At 35.7% G+C, this 21,151-nt stretch overlaps 1 protein-coding gene across 4 annotated transcripts in view; it reads left to right on the top strand.

Moving 5' to 3' along the window:
• The window catches only part of MGAT5 (alpha-1,6-mannosylglycoprotein 6-beta-N-acetylglucosaminyltransferase), a 108,876-nt gene that overhangs the window by 47,786 nt on the left and 39,939 nt on the right, over positions 1 to 21,151 (top strand). For all 4 annotated transcript variants that reach the window (XM_015868886.3, XM_085552196.1, XM_085552198.1 and 1 more), the window contains 6 exons: positions 6,080 to 6,156; positions 7,443 to 7,532; positions 15,913 to 15,984; positions 17,135 to 17,296; positions 18,853 to 19,022; positions 19,723 to 19,857. In XM_015868886.3, coding sequence (XP_015724372.1) covers positions 6,080 to 6,156; positions 7,443 to 7,532; positions 15,913 to 15,984; positions 17,135 to 17,296; positions 18,853 to 19,022; positions 19,723 to 19,857 — 706 coding nt within the window. The remainder of the gene's footprint in view (positions 1 to 6,079; positions 6,157 to 7,442; positions 7,533 to 15,912; positions 15,985 to 17,134; positions 17,297 to 18,852; positions 19,023 to 19,722; positions 19,858 to 21,151) is intronic.

Raw genomic sequence — 21,151 nt, 5'->3', positions numbered from 1 at the left:
AAATTACCATCATCTCATAAAGGATTGAGCAATGCCTCCTGTGAAGGAGCCTGTCAGTGAAAGAAAAAGAGGGCAGTTTTGAAGCAATTATCTATCTTTATTTTAGGATTAGTAATACAACCAGAACCTGAATTTAATCTGCCTAGCAGTAGCCATTGTGGCTCTTGATCTCTTGTAACAGCAGCCCAAAAGAAATGTTTGTGGCTTTCTAGAACAGTTTTGATCAATCCTTTAGCCTATGCTTTGACCACAGGAGCCTAAATTTATGTGATAGAGATTGCTTGGCACAGAGCCCATGAGTTCTAGGATAGCAGTCTCGTTATCATGCTGAAACCCAAGAAAGGCTGCTATTTGGACATTAGTTAACATTAGTAAAATGTATGCTTTGAACAATATTTATTACTGTACTTAGGGGCAGATGTACAAACGTCTTTGGAAAATCACTGAGTGTTTAATAGCTATGGGCTGTGTAGAATTAGCTAATCATTACTTTCTAGAAGTCTCCTTATCAGTTATGCTCTCTGTTTGGAAAAGTATGGAGAAACATAGTTGTGTTCTGTTGTTTTTTGGTGTCTTACTGTTCTACCTCTGGCTGTCAAGTGTGCTGTAGAATTGAGACAGCAGTGGTGAAATCTGCAGCAGAAGATAGCACTTCATAGTGATGTGTGAAGTTCTTGGCATGTTAAATGATCTGAAGAAAATCCATCTGGATTATACTTGTTCATGATAAGAAGGTGGTAGCAGTGGGAGGACATGTTGAGGATTTAGCAAGGACTGTAGCTTGGCTCCTTCTGAAGGAGGTAAATTCAAACTTATGTTTGATTCATTCTTCAGTTCTCTAAATTTAGAGACCAGAATCTCTCTTCCCCTTTGGATTTCCAGACAACTTACATTGTTCACTTATGTGTTGAATCTACCAACTATTCACATCTGTATTTTGCTTAGGTTTAGTGTTTGTAGTGTGTTGCTACCTCTGGTTTCTTCCTCCTGGTTTTATAGAATCCTTCAGTGAGACATTCGGGTTGATGATTGGAATGAATGAACTTGGTGGTCTCTTCCAGACTGAATCATACCATGATTCCAGGAGCAAACTGATTTTGCTTTTCTTTTGGTTTGAGTGAGAGGGTAATGGAGTAGGAGCTCTTTCTGTCTCAAATATTTTTAATCCTAATCCCAAAGGAACTGAGCATGGGATCTCTACTTGATGATGTGAGCCGAGGGACTGCATGGATGATGTTAACAAGCGAAGCTGTCTAACAGCTTGAATAGCTTGAGAAAAAGTCCGTATTCCTTTTTTTTTTCCTCTGTCCATGTGTAAAATTATAAGCATACTTTCTCTGTTCTTTCTCTCCTCAAAAATGCCAGGCAACCTTGTTGATTTGACCCTGACAATTTTCAACTACTTTTTCAGAACCTCAGATTTATGGAAGAGTAAAATGTTAACGAAGCTGTTTACAAGACTTCAGCCTATAGGTGTCAGATGCAATGAAATCTTTTTTTTTCCTGTCTCCTCTGCTTTCAGTTGTCCAGGGTTTACTGACAAGCTTTAGAGAGATTTGGTAGCCATCTTCTCTGGTTTTGTGGAAAATAATATTCTCTTGTCTATGTGAGCAGGTACCAATCTAAACATAGGTGCATAGCAGATAAGAGTTTTTCTCAGACACTGCCAATAATAACAAGCTAGGTAAATCTTAAATTTCTATTTTTAAGATGATAAAGTAGAAATGGTAAATGTGAAATCATGTCACTTTCAAGCAGAGCTTCTCCACAGCACAGCTTCTGTTGCAGCTGAATGGCTGGATCCATGTGACAGGCACAAGATGGATTTCATTTAGGCAATTTGGTTTTTAACACTAGGGCTTTTCTATGATAAACCATTGTTTAGTTTCATGGCTTTGTAGAACAGAATTCCACTAAGTATATTTCATCACATAGGATAATGTCCCTGCACAAAGATAATCAAAGAGTCTGTCCTATTTTCATGTGATTTATTTTTTTTTTTTCTGGTAAGCAGTGTGTGGGTTTTGTGTGATGTAGGTTTTGTTTTTAGCTGCGAACCCTTGCTGTGTACTTCAGATAGCTGAGACTAATTTAATTTAAGGAAACTGTTACAAGTCCTCATTCTTTAGAACACTGCTAAACATAATGGTATTAATAAGTAGTATGCATGCTAAAAAACATTTGTTAAAATGAAGATGTTGACTTAAATGAGGGTGAAGGTTCTCTGAGTCCGTTCTCTTTGCTGTAATTCTGTGTGTGCTCATTTAAAAAAAAAAAAAAAAAAAAAAGGTTTTTGCAATTGTCACTATCTTAGTATAATAGCACTGAAAACTATGCCAGCCTGGCTGTTTACAGTGTTATTTTGCATTGAAAAATGTGACTTAGGAAGATTTTAACAGTGTGCCTTTTGTTCCCATGAAAATAGCAAGTGAAGGCTAATGTCAAATTTCTCCCCTACTATCCCCTTGAACATTGATGGTTATTGGAGAGTTTCTTCCAAAACTAAGAGCAGTTCTGTTTCAGGATGCTGGATGTTACACTACACAAAAAGGGACAGTATTTTTGGTGTATCTGATGATAGCTTCCAGAGCATTTCTAGCTTATGCATGACCATGTTCTGGTGTATAGGCTGTTGAATTCACTTTAACAACTTGAGTGACTTTAAAGATGTTAAGATTAATTTGGCTACAGACTTCAGTATTTGTCATCTAAGAGATGATGGCATAGATGCCTGTCAGATATCTGGCACCTTTGTGAACATGTAGCAAGGCAAACTGACAAGTCAGTTTCAGCAATGCTGGAAAGAGACATTCTTGTTTAATGTTACTATGGTGAAAAGAATGCTTGTGTTTCCATGTACTTTGTCCTGCATGCTTTGGGGTGACACACTGAAGGCTTCTAGGTGGGAAGGAAGAATCAGATAACTTAATGATCAGTCCATTTATTTCTATGGCTTTTTCCAATGAACTTTGATATGTGCAGGAGAAGTTAATTTAACTGTCTGTAGCTATAGCTTATTCCATAGTTCTGTGCTTGCAGAGATGACTTAATAAAAAGCTCAAGTATTGCTTGTTGTTTTGAATTTCCAAAGCTGTCCTCTCAAGAGCACCGCAGAAGGCTTTTCTTAGCTAAAGTAGCAGGTACAATATTATCCACGGTCATGCACTGAAAAACAAACTAGTCCTCACAAAGCATCATGGTGTACCGGATGCAATAGGATGTGAGCTGCACTGATTCTTGTAGCTAAGATTACAGCTTTCTTTGGGTAATGCTTTGCTTAGGCTCATATTTATTGTGTCATATCCATTGTATTCTTTTTCCACACAGCATATAATAGCAAGCAGCTTTTCCCACTTTTCTGTCAGCTTGCTTCCTGCAAATCCAACAGCGTGGAGCTGAGGAGAATTCAAGCCTCACCACTGCAGCACAGTATAATGACTGTGCAGAGGACCACACATGACTATTTTCCACTGCAGTGCTAAGCTGTATTAGTAATGCTGAAAGGGGCTGTTAGTGGTCCCCTGGGCTGCATTTTGATTAACCACTTGACTGCTACTTGAAATCTCCTAACATTGCATTGATTTCAGTAGTGTTAATGGAACACAGCAGCACAGCTGGTGTGAGGATGGACTAGCAGTAGGAAAGTTAATTTTCTCTAAACCATACCAATGCTTTTGCTACTGATGATTCTGAAATGTTAGTAGAAAGCATTTTGTGCTCTGCATTTAAAATTATTGTAACCTTTCGTTGATTTCTTTGAATACGCTGATAGTTCTTTCAGCTCAGACTGCAAATTCTCTCTTACCAGCTGGAGAGGAAAATGTGAATTAAATTCAGAATGTTTTAATTAGAGGGAGAAGAGGAGGGAGATCTTGCACAAACAAAAAAAACTTTTAACTGTCGTGTTGCTTCTAACCTTAAATGCCAGATTTCTGAACAGACATAGAAGGAAAAAGAACATTCCATGAATTGAAGTAAGAATAGTACATTTACTGATTGATCGAAGCAGAAAAAAGAGAGATGATGATTACTCTGTCTTTTTGATATTAAGGAGAGTTCTGCTTTTGTGAGACCTCCTGATAGGAATACTTTGAGTTGAGGTATTATCTGCGCTATGGATAATCATGAGGGGTTTTTTATATGTTTTTTTTTTTCTCTCTAGTCTTAAGAATCTGGGTTTTGGCTTCAGTATTCCTAAGTGTGCAAGCTTCTATGTCATGATAAATTCTTAAGATGTTTGCATTCTCTGAAGAATGAAGAGTTGGTCCTTAGAAGGCTAGATAGGCTATAGGCTGCTGGTATCACAGTCTGCAAGTTCGGTAGTATTGTGGCTTTTTTATTGGTTTTAATCAATAGAACTATTTTAGAACTTGTGACAAATAAAATACCTACCAAGCAGTAATCACTATTGAATAACTATTCTTCTGAGTCTTTGTTTCTATTACTGGTAACTATTATTAAGCTTACTATCTTTATGAATTATTTCCAGTCTTTCGAGCTGCGAGACTGAGAAAAAACAGCACAAAAATTTCTAAGCCACTTACAAAACTCTTTCTTTGAAGGATGTGCATATAGGAAAGGGGCAAAACATGTATGTAGTACTCACAGATTTTTCTTTTTATTGTTCTGTTAGTGAGTGATTAGGAAGCAAACAAAAAATCATTTCCCTATTGCAGATTGTTCTTTGAGCCATAGTTTTCTCTTGGGGGCTATAAAACTTCAGTAAAACAAACAGAACTCCCTGACATTGCACTTAATTGTGAGAGCAATGAAGACTCGTACCTGTGAAATAGTGTTCAAATAGTGCAACGTCAGAGGCTTGTGACTTTACCCGATCTCTCTTTACTCATGCACTGCAACAAAGGAGAAGTACCTTTTCTCGTGCAAGGTCAGGTGGCTTAGCTTAGATCTGCCAAGTCAGTCATGTGAATGTGCCAGACTTTGCACTGAAATAACTGATAATTGTTCACAAGTTCAGTTTCTCCTGCTGTGCACTAGCAATCTCTGACGCAGAGCTGTTAATCTTTAAGCAGCCATAGACATTTATGAAGTGAACACATGGCTGCTATCTAAACATCAGGCTGGATTTTCAGCGATTTATTGAGTGTCTCAGGACCTCACTTAATAGAGCACTGCATTAAAAAGCATCAGTGAGCTCCTAGATTTATAATATGCTCACATTCATATTTTCAATTTGTCGATGCATTGACTTTCAGTTCACTAATGTGTTTGGTGGGTGCTTAATAATTCTCTGTCAGTGAGAATTAAGAGCTTCAAAACACCTAAATGTCTGTAGAATGGAAATTAATGTCATGACTCAAGGCTTAAGAGAAAGGATTGTCTAATCTAGTATTGTTCTGTACTGACTTGACACTTCCTGTGTTTCTAACTGTTGGCCTGATGTTCCGAGATTTAGCTGGAAAGAGGTCTCATAATTTGCATTTTAATTGCTATAAATCCTAATTAAGGATAAACATCTAGATCATTTCTTAAATACTATTTTCCATCAAAAACAGCATTTATGTCAGACTTAATGGTGTATTTTTCCACATTGGAAAGAACCTCTTACTTCTATCAGGTTTGGAAGATCAGGATGTATAGATAAGCATCCCCAGGGTTCCATTTGTTTCATGCTCTCTTCTTAATCTATCTGAAAGTATGCATTGATGGTACCTGTTTGAGATGATCTCAAATTTCCATAGAATTACAGAAGATATACTCACATTTGGTTCAGTCAAAGGAGAAAGCACTGACAGTAACAAGGATGGTGGAAACCTGGGAACAAAAGCAAGAGTACACTAATTGGGCAGTATGTGCACACTGAGCAGGGGAAATATTGCCCAACCCTTCATGTCCAATATCTTACAAGGATGTTTCCTCTGTTTCTAACTAGTTCAAAAAAGATAATATAGTAAGGATGGGAAATGGAGCTGTCTTCTGAATTTTAATGTTATAACAAATGCTACATAGTAGGATTCTTCAGCTGTGTCTGGATGTGGATTCTTAAAAGGAGGGATTCATTAGGTTGTCTGTTTGAACTGTGAAACGGAATTCAGTTATGGTCTATGTTTCTCTTTAGATCTCATAAATGGAGCCCAAGAACAGTGTGAATTGCCTCCTATGGATGGTTTTCCTCACTGTGAAGGGAAAATAAAGGTAACTGTGACCTGTTTTTAATTTATGTTTATTTTCTTAAAAACTGAATATCTCTTGCAAGAAGTCACTACACAGCAGTGTAAAAGAAGAAAAGTTGAGTCCAAAAGGTGATGTTTAGGAGTACACGTCAATACAAAACTCAGAACTTAGGCTCCCAATAGAGAAGCTGTTCCATTTCCAAACAGAAGGGATGATGTTCATCTTTGTACAGAATGATGACATCTATCAATCAATTTACTCTAAAACTTCGTTTAGATGGAGAAAATAATTAGAAATAATTAGAATAATTAGAATAATTAGAAATAAGTAAATTAAGCAAGTTCATTCCATTCTGGTTTGAGAATTTATATCTAATTCTCTGTAAATCATACATTTTACTAGTATTGCAGCTGGAAAGACTAAATATGGAAAATCATCAGACTTCCACTGGAAAGGAAAAATAATAAACTTAGTAAAGCTGAGGCTTTTGGTTTTTTTACAAACTACATTTCAAATGTAAGGATGATGTGTTAATAGTTGGACTGTGTTAATAGTTGGACTGAAAGTAAAATTGCTGGATGTTCGCATATAATTATCATGTATTACAATTTATTTACTGAAGGTGTAAACAACTAGAAAAGTACATGCAGAAGTTTGTTACCTTTTTTTCAGTACATAAAACTCTTAGATTCTTTTTTTTGTGTGTGTTTTTTGTTGTTGTTGTTGTTTTTGTGGGCTTTCTTCAGTTTTTTATATGTTTAAAGATAATCTCTAATTGTTGGTTCTCTGGCCTGTGTTTTGGTCCATTTTCACTTTCTGGCTGTGAAGTGGCTATGTAATACATCATTCAGATGCTAAAATAAGAATGTAAATGAATCATTTGCTTCATTGGAAATGGCAGCTTCTTGCCAGAATCAGGCAGATTCCAATCTTAGTAATTCAAACAGCCTGTTATATTCCAGAGCAGCTGTAGCAGGGGCAGTAGAAGTCAATTCCAGCCACACCCACATGTGAACCCTTGAATGTATTTTCTTTTTGATATTTGCTTCTGTTTGTGTGGTTATCACATTGTATAAACTGTACTTAAATTTGGTATGTAATTACTTCCGCAGTGTAGTTGAATGCTGACAAGCAGTGTGCTGCAAAATATTCGCAAACTTCCTTCTGGTTATTTGTCACTTTTGTTTGTTTGGATATAGTGACTCACAGCTTTCTTCTGTTATTTTTGACTTCAGTGTGAAATAGTCTAAATTAGAGTCATTATGTGATCCTTAAACCTAACAGACTGTATCTTTGTTTTGTTTCAGTGGATGAAAGATATGTGGCGATCGGATCCCTGTTATGCAAGTTATGGTGTAGATGGGTCCACATGCTCCTTTTTTATTTACCTCAGTGAGGTCAGTGATTCTTTTATCCATTATGGAACATTATGGTGCCTCCACAGTTTTTGTTAACTATTTTCAAGCAATTTCTCATAACAGATCATAATTTTCTTCAGAAAACAATTAGGACAGAATTATTAAGAATTGTGTTGCTTTTTTTCTTAGTTCCGCCAGCTTTTTCTAGCAAGGAGAATCTTAAAGTTTATAACTGAGTTAGTATAAACAGCCACTGTTCAGTGGGTTTTCACTAGATATCCTGTTTAACTGAAGTATGAAGCTTTGTCATAGATCTTTGCATCTGAATACTGAATATAACAGAAAATAACCCCCAAAAGTCATTATTTTTGAGTGAATTTGCAGATAATGTTGGTTAATGTTTTTGATGTCTGTCAGAACCAAAACCCAGTTCTGTACACAGCTGAGTAGGGTGCTTGCCCTTATTGTTTGTTTGTTTTTTCCTCAAGGATTTCCTAAGTAATATGTGTTCTCCAAGATGAAATTTTATCAGTTGAGTTTTACTGTGGGCAAAGCTTGTGGTCTATGTGCCAGAAAGTCAGATGTATTCGGTCATGTGACTGTTTCCTTCTTATTAGTAAAATTCTGCTAACTTACAGCAGCTGCTCTGGGTAGTAGTATAGATACATGGCAAATGTCTACCTGTAAACCAGTTGGAGAGCTAAAGTGGTTGCAGAATTGTGAAATTGCTTTAATTGTGTAGTTACTGGAAGATTTGGAGAGAATAGGTTGAGTTCTTAAATTCTTATCTGAAATTAAAACAGTAAGTCTATTATATAAGTAACTCAGTTGTAATTAAAGCAGATTCTGTTTGGTTGCTCACTTAATGATAGCTGAACTTCTCAAGGCTCTGCTTTAAGTAGAAGTAGTAGTTTTATGTGTATCTGAACACCTATCCAAAGGAATAAAAAGTGCTGCCTTGAACTGCCAATTTGACTCACTTCAGTACTAGCGCTTAGTGTTAATGTATGGGCTGTAAAGCTGGGATGGACAAGTTACTGGATGACTGTTTTATTTACATTGTTTCTTATAAAATCTGAATGTACAGTTTCATAACCATCTGAAGTTGATCTAAGTTTCTACTGAAAGGTTTTTTTTAGTGTCAGTGGAGTTGTATTTTTGCTGTTGTGTGCAGTCAGCCAGCTGATGCTTCATGTTTTTAATGCGGATGTATCTTAGAAGTGAGAATACCTGTCAACTGAATATGAGAATCTGATGTTCTTAAGTGACAAATTAAATATTCTATACTCTTGTGACAGTATTTTCTGTGACAGTCTTCTCTGATCATCAGTTTTGAAAACTCTGTTGATGCTGTTAGTATTTTCATAATTGATACTACAGCTCATCCTCATGGTAAAATGTGAGTAGATGTTGATCCTGATGCATATTATGTTTCAGAATATCAATTTTGCTTGTACCGATGCAGATAACCACTGTTCAGGTGCATCAGTTACATTGCTGTTTTCTTCCAGTCCTATATGAAGTGCTTCAGCATTCCAGGAAGGATGCTGAGTACAGGACGTTCATGTTTTTATAAAACAACTTTTCAGGATTATATTGTTATTACATACTATTCCCAGTTACTGATGTGTTAAATAGCATGGCATAACTGTGTTGGAGACATGACATCTTCCTATATACATAAACACTTGTTCTTTCACATACAAATAAAAATTCTGAAGATATAGTGCAAGTTGTGAACTCATTCTTGCTTCAGTCTTCCTTTCTTTAATTTTTATTGCACGTTGTAGCTATTATTGTTCCAGTAGCCAGGACCCAATCTCTTGGATCAGGACTGTATTGTACTCATGTGTTAGTATGCCAAGTAGATAGTAACTTCCTCAAATAAACTTCCAAGTCTACAGCGACTTGTACACTAATAGTGTTCTGATCTGGAACTCAGTTATGGCAGTGAAAGATAATTCAGATTCTTTTGTTCAGCTGAAACTTCAAGACTTGTAGAGAAATTTTGAATCAAACTTTCAAAATGTTGATGAAGCAGGGAAAAGTTACCACTTAAAGCTCTGCATTCAGTAAATGTATTACTTGGTAACATTAAATATGTTACTATATGTTAGTAAATGTCAAACATGAGTGAAAATTTGTATTAGTAAATAGCAGTTCAGTTATTCTTTTAGGAAATACTATAAGCCATTGGCCTTTTGCTTGTAAGCTAGCAGGAAGATGTATGTAGAAATCATTCTTATGTTGTTATCTTGTAATTGATAAATGGTATAAGAGGATTCATTAGGTGTCACTTCTTAGAATGCTGTGAAATAAGCTAGTTTATGTTGAAATATTTTCTAAATCGCAGTAACTGTGTGCATAAATTGTATCAAGTGCTTTTATAGATATTACACTTGTAGATCTTAATGAATTTTTCTGTCCACTTTTGTTGTCTAATCTGCTGTACAGACTTTGTCAGTTTATGGAGGCCAAATGATTTTTTGAAATTGTAGGGATGTGAAATTTTTTTCAAGAAACAGAATTTTTGCAATTTTCTGTTTCATAATGGAACAAAGTGCAGAAGTACCTTCATCTGTGTGTATATTTGGAAACTTCAGACAAAGATCTTATATTTGTCTGTTTATTTATTTAAGTTTTGTCCCTGTGACAGAACGTAAAACTAATATTGGTTGAGCATGTTATTAACCTTGAGTTTAAATTTGGCATTCTTAATCCTATGATTAATTCCATGATTAATGCCCAGCAGCAGAGCTTGAAAGCTTAAATGTTTGCGAATGCAAGCATGAAATGAAATTCTAATAACACTACAATGATGTGGATTTATGAGGTGTGTTGGCTGCTAAGGATAACTGGAAATGCTGTTGCAAAAGTAATTTGTCAAAGTGGACAGGGATGAAGAGTTGACAGTTTATAGCGTGGTTGTACAGCGGAATGATAAATGTGTCTACAGAGCTCTCGAATCAAAACTGCTCATTTAAAGTATTAAAATGCTTTGTGTTTCTAGCAGGATATTAATGTTAGGATTTTTCACTTTAAGATAGCAGCCTAGGAATAAGATGGCTGTGTACACATCCTCTGCTTGAAAGGGCAGTATATGCATCAGATTATGTGTGCCTACTTTTGCTCTTACGATCCTGTCTACAGATTCAATGTGACAAACATGTATACCCTTCTGCTCTCTTCTGAGATCTGCTTTTTTCTTCTGGAATGACTCACTTAGGTTATTAAACTCATCTCTCTGTTGTGAATCAATTTCAAAACTGTAAACAGAGGAGCACAAAATATTATATTTTGTTTTGTAGTAGAGATCAGAAGCACAGAGAGACAAAATAACTTGTCAAGTCTTAGAAACAAAGTGAGGAGTAAAACTCAATCTTTGAGTACCTGTTGTATGCCCTGGCTGTGTTGTCAACATGTATGTCTGCAAAATAGAACCAGCTTTCTTTTCTGCAAAGTTTGCACAAGTGCTAGCAGTTCTTGTTTGCTTGTTGTCCTGCAGGAGTACGAATAATTGACCGCTTAACAGCTTTTCTCCATTTTTCTGCGTATGTCTTGGCATCTTGAGCAGATTAGCAAAGCATGGAAGTCAAGACATTCGGGTTTAGGTTTTTTATTTAAAGTTGTCCTGGACAGACTTGCAAATAAAGCTGTAAGGATTTTGAACTTCTTGCTTGCTGCTTTGCTGAAGGCGCCGGATCACTCCTGCTGGAGGATGTGCAGCACTCTGTAACTAGTTGAGTGCTCTGTAGCCTATGAAATACTGGAGGAGTTGCAGATGTTCTGAATAACAAAACCAGGTTCGTATTTTCTGAAACTAGACTTGTATTTTGTGGAATGGCAGAGCAAGGGAAAGGATTAGAAATGGTGAAATTTGAAGGTAAGCTAACTCTTCTGCTTTCTGAATACTTGGAACTTGGTTTCCTTTTAACTATGGTACAAACTTACTGAGAAGAATTATTTTCTCTTAAAATTACCATTTCGTTATGAGAAAGGCAATTGGTTAACACTTCTCTGCCATTGTCACAGTTACAAATGTAATGGATGACTTTGCTTCTTGGGGGGAAATGTGAAAAAATGAATTTTTAGACTGTAAAAAATTATGTTTCACTGCAAAATGTCAGATTGCAGCTGAAGAATAAAACTTAAAAATATCTTCTAGGAAATTAATTTTGGGCACAATTTCACAGCTTAACAACAGCCATGACAAAAAACCTTGTTGTAGTGCAAGGTTCCACGGCTCAGGGAAGCTCCCTCTGTTTTTGCTCTATTACTTCCTGAGAGATTTGCATGCTGGAGCTGGGCAGATTTCATGAAAATCCCAGGCTTTGGATCTCCAACTCACCTTTCAGGTCCAAGCGCAATGTTTGGTTCTCCTCTTCAAAGTGAATTCAATACTTCAAAAGGCTAAAGTTGCTTCAGTGACCAGTCTTTGAACTCCTCTAACTTTTGCGTGATTCCTACTGTATCACTAGAGAGAAGTCTTATTTTTAGTTATTCAGACTTGAAAGAAACAGAATTCATGTGGTTTGGGTTTGTTTTTGTTTGTTTATTTTACTGTAGTATTGTTCTTTACTACTTTTGCTGTGGGAGGGGTGACGCAGAAAATGCAAACTGAAGCTGAATTTGAATGTGGATTTGTTTCCAGAATACAAACTGTAGTCTGAAGATGTATAAATCTCATTTTCCCAGATGCTACAGCATGCATTAGACAGTTTCTAATAATGATGTTAGTTAACAATGTTTTGCATTTCTTTAGTGCAACATAACAGAATCACAGAATGACTTGGGTGGAAGGAAGCTAGAAGATCAACAGGTTCCATCCCCCCCCCCCCCTTCCACAGGCAGAGTTGACATTTTCTAGATCAAGTACTAGACCAGGTTGCCCTGGGCCCCATCCAACCTGGCCTTGAGCACCTCCAGAGATGAGGTGGAAGGAGGAAGGGACCCTTTCCCTTTCAATGGGCTGCACCTGCCATGCAGAGGAATCCAGGATGAATATTATGCCAGGTGTCTAGATTATATCCTTCATCTTCTGCTTTGTTAAACTCACTTTTGAAGACTTAAAGAACTTTCTGCAATCGTAGGAGAGCTTCTGGCAGAGCACTCATTCAATGTGGACAGTACCCAAACTGGCCATGCTACAGACAGCTTCCAGGTTATTACAAGTATATTCAAGTTCCTTGCTCTGTTGAGTAGTAGGTTGCTACTGAGAGAACAACATGGAAAAAGAACTGCTGCAAAACATGTGAGAGAAAGTTAGCCCTGGAAAGTGGGGAAAAGATTTTCTGTGCCTGCTTCAGAGCTTAGTTGATACTGGATTTTTATTATTATTATTTTCTTGAACAATCAAGTAAAATACATAAAAAAGTTAAAGAGTAAGATCTAAACACATACTGCTGGTTTCCTTCATCTTGTTCCAACTTCCTGCTTTTGGCCACGTGATTATCTGTACCTTAAAAAAAAATAAAAATACAATGAAAGGTGATCAACAGATCTAGCAGAGCAACTTCCTGTGAGTATTAAGGGAGCAAGGAGGCAGAAGCAGGTTTCAAGTATGACATCTTTTCAAAGAGCATGTAATATGTCAGTTGTTACTTATTGCAATAAGGATAAGGAGATTGAAAGCCAAGGAGATCCTGAACTGGTTAGTAATTCCTCACCTTTCTTTATCACCACACCTCTAGTTATAAGTTAGTATTCAATATAATCAAGTACTTAATATAATGAAGCCTAGAATCTCCTTGTGTTTTGTCAGTAAATCAGCATTAAGTTTTTACTGGTATTTGCTGGGAGAAAGATTGTTTCATGAGCATCCTCTTGCATTTGTTTTCATTAAATGTAGCACTTATCTTTGTTTACAAAACGTTGACATGGCAGTGGTTAACATGTGAAACCTAGAAGAGCAACTATGAGCTTTCTTCAGAAATTAGTACTTTTATGGACTGTGTTATAGCCATGCAGGGCAACCAGGAAAATTACTTAACCACTCTAGGTTTCATGTTTTGGTATAGGAATCCTTGTGTTCTGTGTGAAAAACCCTGAGGTCATTAATTGAAGTGGCAGTACTTGGTTCTTTATTTAAAGGGAAAAAAAAGAAAAAGGCACTTGTTTTCTAGCTCATGTAAAGGCTCTCATGAAACCATTGCTCCTGCCATGAGCTGCCATTAGATCTGCCTATGAAATAGCTGCCATCTACTTCATGATCATGAAGTAGATCATGAGATTAGAAATGAGAAATTGTGTGTTTGGGCAGGAAATGCCCGAGTGCTCAGTTTGATTTAAAAAGTGTCACATGAGGCAAGAGAGGTAGGCAAAGAAATGATAACATCTGTTCTACAAGTGACTTCTGTCGTATGAGCTTCAGTATTGAGTTTTGAGTTTTATGACTTCTTGCCATCACTCTAATCATGTTCTGATTTTTCCTTTTTGTCTCTCCTCCAACCATGACTTATTAATTTCCTGTTATCTTTAATTATCTGTAAAATTAACTCATGTTCTGAAGAATGGAACAGCATATTGGCTGGTTTCATCAGCATAATATATTCTTCCTGGATGCATGCATGCATGCCTGTGGTCTTTATTGACCAAGAGTATCTTAACATCCAGCAGCTCTAAGTTTGTGAGCCACTAACTCACAAAAATAAGCACAATCCTTTTTTTCCTACCACATTTATCAGATCTGAAATAAGAAAGCAGGCAGACTTTGAAGAGCATGTGTTGGAAATCTTGTGATGAGTTAAGCTGTTCTCACTTTTTTTCAAATGAGAAAAGGAATTCACTAAGTATCCATAGGGAAAAATGAATGCCAGACCAACCATGTACTTTGTATCTACTTCTGAATTGCTTCTGTGAACAGAATTACTGTAATTTCATTTAGATTGGAAAGACAATGGAATATTTCTAAAAGCACAGAAGTACTGTTTGTTTCTTAGTCAGCAAGATACTCAGCTTGGAAAAAATCTTCAGTTCTTTTAGGTCTGTGATGGTGCAGTGTGAAACACGTAAGCCAGGTAAAGAGCATATACAGTAATACTTGAAATATCCTATGACATATGGATATGACTTATAGATCAACTTTAATGATAGGAAAAGTACTCAGAGAGAGATTGGGTCTGTGCGTTATTTTTAATTCGGAGCTTGCAACTCCTTTCTACCAGTGATTCACAACTTGCTTCAGTATTGTTAATTGCTACAAAGTCTGCAGGCTTTGCAGAGCTGGAGACCAATGACTAATCAGGTATTTCAAACAAAGTTGCAGGTCACTGCTATCAAATGTTGCATTAAATATATTGAGTAGATTAAGTTGTAACGTTCAAATTAAGGCTTTTATATAATTTGTCCAAGGAACTTAACCTTGCTACATTTCTTCCTTTTAATGAGGTTATGATGCCTGTTAATTTATTATTTTCATGTAATTGCTCTTCTAGGCAATCATTCGGTACAATCTTAAGCCCTTAATCTTTAATACTTCAGGCTTATTGCAGCACGATTAAGCTAAAATGGTGTTTTGACAGGTCTGTGACTGGAGGGCCCCTTAAGAACAACGCTGATTTCTGATTCTCTGCAAGTTGTGAATTTAACCATTTGTGATGGGGTATTCTAGCTGGCATATTTTGTTTTTCCCATTTAACAATAAAGTTATGCTTATGTTTTGCTCTCGTGGGTTTGTTTCCAACAGTGACGTTCTTTCTTCACAGAAGTAAAGGGACAAATCATTTCATGTGGATAATGTACATTTCATAGGACAAGTGACGTTTGTCGAGATAGCACAGGCACTTTTGGTGACTTTCTTTAACTTTCTGGTTTTTTCCTACCTACTGGTTGTCATAGAGGTGGTTTTTATTTTCAGAAGAGCTGTTAGAAGTACTGCATTTGCATTGCTTGTTCGCATCAGAATTATAGCTGTTAATACTTGTGTTATTCTTACTTAACAATTAGGAATATTTTTAATTCATCCTTTTAAAATTTTGCCTACTACTGCAAGGCAGAGCATTGTTCCTTGTTTTTTATCAATCTTTTTTTTTTATAAACATATGCTAGGAAGATGGCAAAATGTTAAAGCTCTAGAAGCATAGAAAACTTAGTGCTTTTTGAGAGCATTTAGGTGCTGTTCAGAGAGACCTCATTTAGAGCATTTAACAACTGATCTCTGACTTGAGTTTTCTCTCATGTATTTATTGTTATGATCTAACGTCTAAGTGCTGCTTTTGGTTGTTGCAAGGTAAAAAGTGATGAATTGCAGAGAGCCATTTTGAAAGCCATATTGCAAAAGGCAGGTTTACATTGCAGAGACTTACTGATCAGCTGATGTCTTATTCGAAATGCAGAAAGGTGTGATATAAAGGCAGTCAGAGTTGGATAAATGAGCTGAAAGTAGAATAGAATTATTTATTTTCATTTCATTGTTTTACAGGTTGAAAATTGGTGTCCTCGTTTACCTTGGAGAGCAAAAAATCCTAATGAAGAAACTGATCAAAAAACAGTGGTAAGAAAAACATTAAAACATAACAACAGTTTAGTATTGTTGCTCCTGCAAAAGGTTCTGGAATCCTGCTCCATGTAAATGCTAATGAGACTAGAATTTACCATTGCTATTCCTCAGTTCCACAAAGCTGAAGGGAAGAACCTTTAGCTGCATTGTATACTTTCTACATGTAGAACCTGTAGCTCATCATGTACTTTCTTCAACTTTCTGCAGTCTTGGTTATAGATTTTCACTAAAAACATTTATTTACTTTAGGTTATGAAGCACTGTACACAGATTAAGATACAACTCTAGTGGACTCTTCACGAGTTTTCTGTTTTATGTGATCATATTGTCACATCCCACAATTGCTCCTTTACCCATATATGAAACTGTCCATTTTTGTTGTCCCATAAAACTGAGCTTTATATATAACAACTCTATAGCAGAAGAGCCTTGGGTCAATTTCAGTTTTGTAACGTTTTGATTTCTTTCCATTAGAAACAACCTTTTATATTCTTGAATTTTTACACTCTTTTAGTTTAATTGTATAGCACTTAAGTATTTTAAAATAATTGCTGAGCTGCATGTGACCATTGGTTATAAGAAGTAGATATAGGCTGACATGTAGTCTAAAAACTAATTGGTTTTAGATTGATTTAGCAATTTAGCTTGAAAACTAATATTTCCTTTTAAAGTATTACTGTAGTAAAGGTTGTGCTTTAATGATATTTTCAGATACTGCCTTGCATTTCGAAGGTCCATAATATATCTAAATCTTAAGTGTAACTTCCTGAATTAGTATTTTGTTTTAAAGATGCATTTTGCAAACACGGGAACAAAACCAAGTCTTGTCATGTGGAAATAAATACACTCTGAAATGCTACAAATACATTCTAGGGCAACTAAGTACTACTAAGTAAAATAACTATTTTATATGGCTTAGAAATGTCTATTTAAATAGAGGTATCTTAAGTATTTGAACTAATATCTCAGTGTTGCTTTAACATTATTAATATATCTTTTTTCTAACATTGCTTTGCATTTTAACAACAAGTAATCTAAAGCTTAGAATTTACATTTGGTGCTTTTCATCACTTCTGGGAGGAACACAGTTTGAAGAATAACATTAATGGGTTTTTGTATGTTTTTTTTAAATGTTTTTATGAAGGCTGAAATTCGTATCAACTTTGATCCTCTCTACAAAATGATGTCAAGGCATGAGGAATTCAGGTGGATGACGTTACGTATCCGACGGATGGCTGATACCTGGATTGAAGCAATTAAATCGCTTGCAGAAAAACAAAATTTGGAGAATAGAAAACGAAAGAAGGTAAGTTAAAACATTTTCCACTCCTGACACTTGCAATCATTTAGCCTTCTTTAAAACTGCTTTTCCAAAAGTGACTTTGGTGTAGAAGGATGAAATATGTCTAAAAGGCTCACATCTATTCCTTTTCAAAGGGTATTTTATTGTTTTAAATTATTTTTACACTGGGGGTTTACACATAGTTTTATAAACGTTTAATAATGTAGCCTTTGAAAAAAATTTCTCATCCGTTTAATCTTCACTTAAAGAGAAACTATATGGAAGGTTCTAAAGAGGAGGAACTGTGAATTTAACAGAAACTGGCTACACAGGAATGTTTTAGATACATGCAGAAAACTACTGTTGTACAGAATTTTAAATGATGTCTTTGTTTTGGATTGGAGGAGACTTTGAGTTGATCACAACTTTTGATTGGATCTGTTTTGACCTCTAGTGAGTCTGGTGTATGATCAGTCTATGATACTCTTGAAACCAGAATTTCTGTTCTGTTTTCACTCTTAATTTTTATTTTTTATTTACAACTAGTAAAGGTAAAGCCAACAGTTGTAAACAAAATAGTTTCCCTTCCTTCATTATGCTTCCTGGAGCCAACCCTGAGAGGCAGTCGTGATCCTACTACATTTGAAGCCTACCTGACCACAGGTTGGCTCCTTGTTTAAGATTCACAGTCCCTGCATAAAATATAGACTCCATGTTGAGTCTCTCAGGTTTGTTACATACCAGAGTCTGCCAAGCTTTGCTGATTTCAAGCAGCAATCCAGCCTGCTTAGTAAAGACATATAGCATCTCAGAAGATATAAAAAGAAACAGTACTGTCTTGTTCAGGCAGCTTTGATGGGATGTTCTAGTGCTTATTCTGTGCTTTTAAAAGCCCTTTAAGGTTGCTCTGCAAAATGCGTGATGATTTCACCTTAATTTGTCCAGTTCTGGGTTAGAACAAAATGTTTTTATGAATGTTACATTAAAGAGTGAGGGAGAAGTGTTTTGATGTCCGGGGGGCTTTATGCTTGGCACTATGTGTACCAACACTCAAATAACAAAGACATAGTGAAGTGTTGAAGTATTTGGAACTGAACTGAACTTTGGAAGTTAAACACAAATTTCAAGGAGCTGCAGAGAAAACTCTCCTCCAGTGCCACTCTTATGAAGTCCTTCCTAGTTTTTAATGGCTTGTTCACAACAACATACCCTTCCTGAACTAAACTGTCCTGTTGCATAAGTGTATCAGAATACAAATCATTTTGTGAATATACCAAATTTGGAATGTTATTACTGATTTTGGCCCACAATAATGCAAGTAATATGGTATCATTCTTACAGTTACTAAATATAAATTATAAATTAAGTTATTTACAAGGTTTCTGATTAAGGTGGAGGTGTTGGATTGTTGTTGTTGATTGTTGGCTTTTGATTTGACTTCATGTTTCTTTGTGTTTGGTTTTTGTTGGTTTTTTTTTTCTGTTTGTAGATGGTTGGAATTAAAGAGAAGGAGAAAATGCTGTGAAGTGTGCTACCTGCATGTTTAGTGTCAATAAGTAACATACAACTTTTCTTTCCAGATTCTCGTTCATCTCGGGCTTTTGACAAAAGAGTCTGGATTCAAGATTGCTGAGAATGCATTTAGTGGTGGCCCACTTGGTGAATTAGTCCAGTGGAGTGATTTAATTACATCTCTCTACTTACTGGGCCATGATATCAGGATTTCGGCTTCACTGGCAGAGCTCAAGGAGTAAGGAGATTACTTTCAATTTTGAAATGGGAATACAAAGGGGAAAAAAAAAAGGAAGCTGTAAACTCTTGAAGCTTCTATTGGGAGAGCATATAATTTCTTGGAGGATAGAATGAAAGTGATAATTCACTAAACAGAGAAGATTGTTTTCATGAGTTAAATATATGTGCTGTGAAAAAGATAATGTGTTTTCATTGTAGATTCAGACTCTCGAGACTTCATAAATGAGTGTTGTAAAATTCAAACTAAGCAGCTTATTCTTTAACATCCCAGGTGCTTTAACCAGCTGCAGTAAGAAGTTTTAACCTAATTCTGTGTCCTCTTCTTCAGTTTATACTATCATTCAATCAGTATCTGATTTTTAAAATAAAGGTTTTAATACTTTACAATATTTTTTATGTAGTTTATTACTTATGTTAGGTCAAATTGCTGCCTCGCTCATCTTTCATTTGCTGTGCATCAGGCAGACAGCCTTAAGCATAATTAAACTATTTTAAGCTTGAGAACATGCACCTTTTTATAGCTTTTCATTGAATGAAAATGAATATTGAGGATCTTAGGCACTTACATAGCTACTGATTTGTAAAGGAAAAGACTGGCTTATTTTGGAAAGGTGAGTTATGTAAATAATAAAATAGCATGAAATCAAAATAGTTCCGAAAGTAATACTTTTCCATGTTCCTTCTTTTTTTTTGTTTAGAATTATGAAGAAAGTTGTAGGTAACAGATCTGGCTGCCCTACCCAGGGAGATAAAGTTGTAGAACTCATCTACATTGATATAGTGGGACTCACTCAGTTTAAGAAAACACTTGGCCCATCATGGGTGCATTATCAGTAAGTATAATAGATATTTGACCTCTTAACTGCTTTGTTAAGGAACTGCTATTGAATAACATGTCAAAATACTAGAGTGAGTACATGAATTGGACATGAAATGAACTGCATACCCCCTTTGCCACTTCTCCCGAGCATGTCTGTAGTACTTGTAGTAGACCTAAACATTTTTCGTCTTTGTGAATTATATTATGTTGAAGAGAAATCATCTTTTCTTACCCTCTCTTTATACCAACACCTTCAACTTTTGTTCCATAATGACTAAAAGATTATTGAATTTTGTTCTTTGGTTGGCATAACTCAAGCATGTTTTCCTTGTTAGTGTTTGTAGCCATACTGGATTGATGATTGTGAAGATTTGTCTATTCAGATTTTATTGCTCAACAACAGTGTAGTACTTTGTCTCATACCTAAAAATGTTAAGGAGAAAATTTTCTTCAGGGGTAGATCTAAGGAATAAACCTGCTAGTATTAATACTTACTGTTGTTTTGTAATCTATTTGCTTTGGGAATGGAAGATGGTGGTCAAAAGAAATTACTTAGTATAGTCTTCTTATTGTCTGCAGTTACAGAACCACATTTATTTCTGTTAGTAACTTGAAATCAGTAAGTTTCATTTGTGTTACTCTCGTATTATGTCAGCATGAAATAAAACCAATTCTAAACTACTGACCTCAGTACTACTTTTACTACTTTTTCAGTTTCTAGTTGAATTAGCTGTTTTTGTGATCCATGAAGTCCAGTAAATCCTACATGATAAATGCTATTGAAAGGTGTTCTCTGAAGGAAGAATTGTTTTCTTTCTGCCTCAGGATTTGCTAGAGCCTTATATCTTTTCAGCGTAATATTAAAGGAGAGTACTGTGATCAACACTACAGATTAGATTACTCCTAATCTCTTTGAAGCAGAGCAGTAAATGGATATTCTGGTTTCCAGGACTCTGCTAATAAAGCTAATCCCATTTTCCACTGAGCTACAGTTGGTTGTCTGTCTGCCAGATGTGATTATTACTAGATGGTAATATTACAGTATTGTGGTCAGGATATAAAACCATGAGCATAAATTGAAAATGTTTCTTCCCTGTCTTTTTTTTTTTTTTTTTAATTTCCTATATGGCATATTCTCTAGCAAAGATATGAAGATATGCCATGACATTGAGATTATCACATTAGCTCTTCAGTTTTTGTTGTGTGTTTCATGAATCATTAAGTCTTAAGCAGCCAGTCTGTTTTTCATTGATTCCTAGTATGTGGTAATGACTGAATTCTCTGTTTAAGCAGAGTGGAATGAAATT

The sequence above is a fragment of the Coturnix japonica genome, chromosome 7 (assembly GCF_054131305.1).
Source record: "Coturnix japonica strain WE chromosome 7, WE-NBRP24, whole genome shotgun sequence".
Classification (NCBI taxonomy): Eukaryota; Metazoa; Chordata; class Aves; order Galliformes; family Phasianidae; genus Coturnix; species Coturnix japonica.
This window is presented reverse-complemented; position numbering and strand designations above follow the sequence as displayed.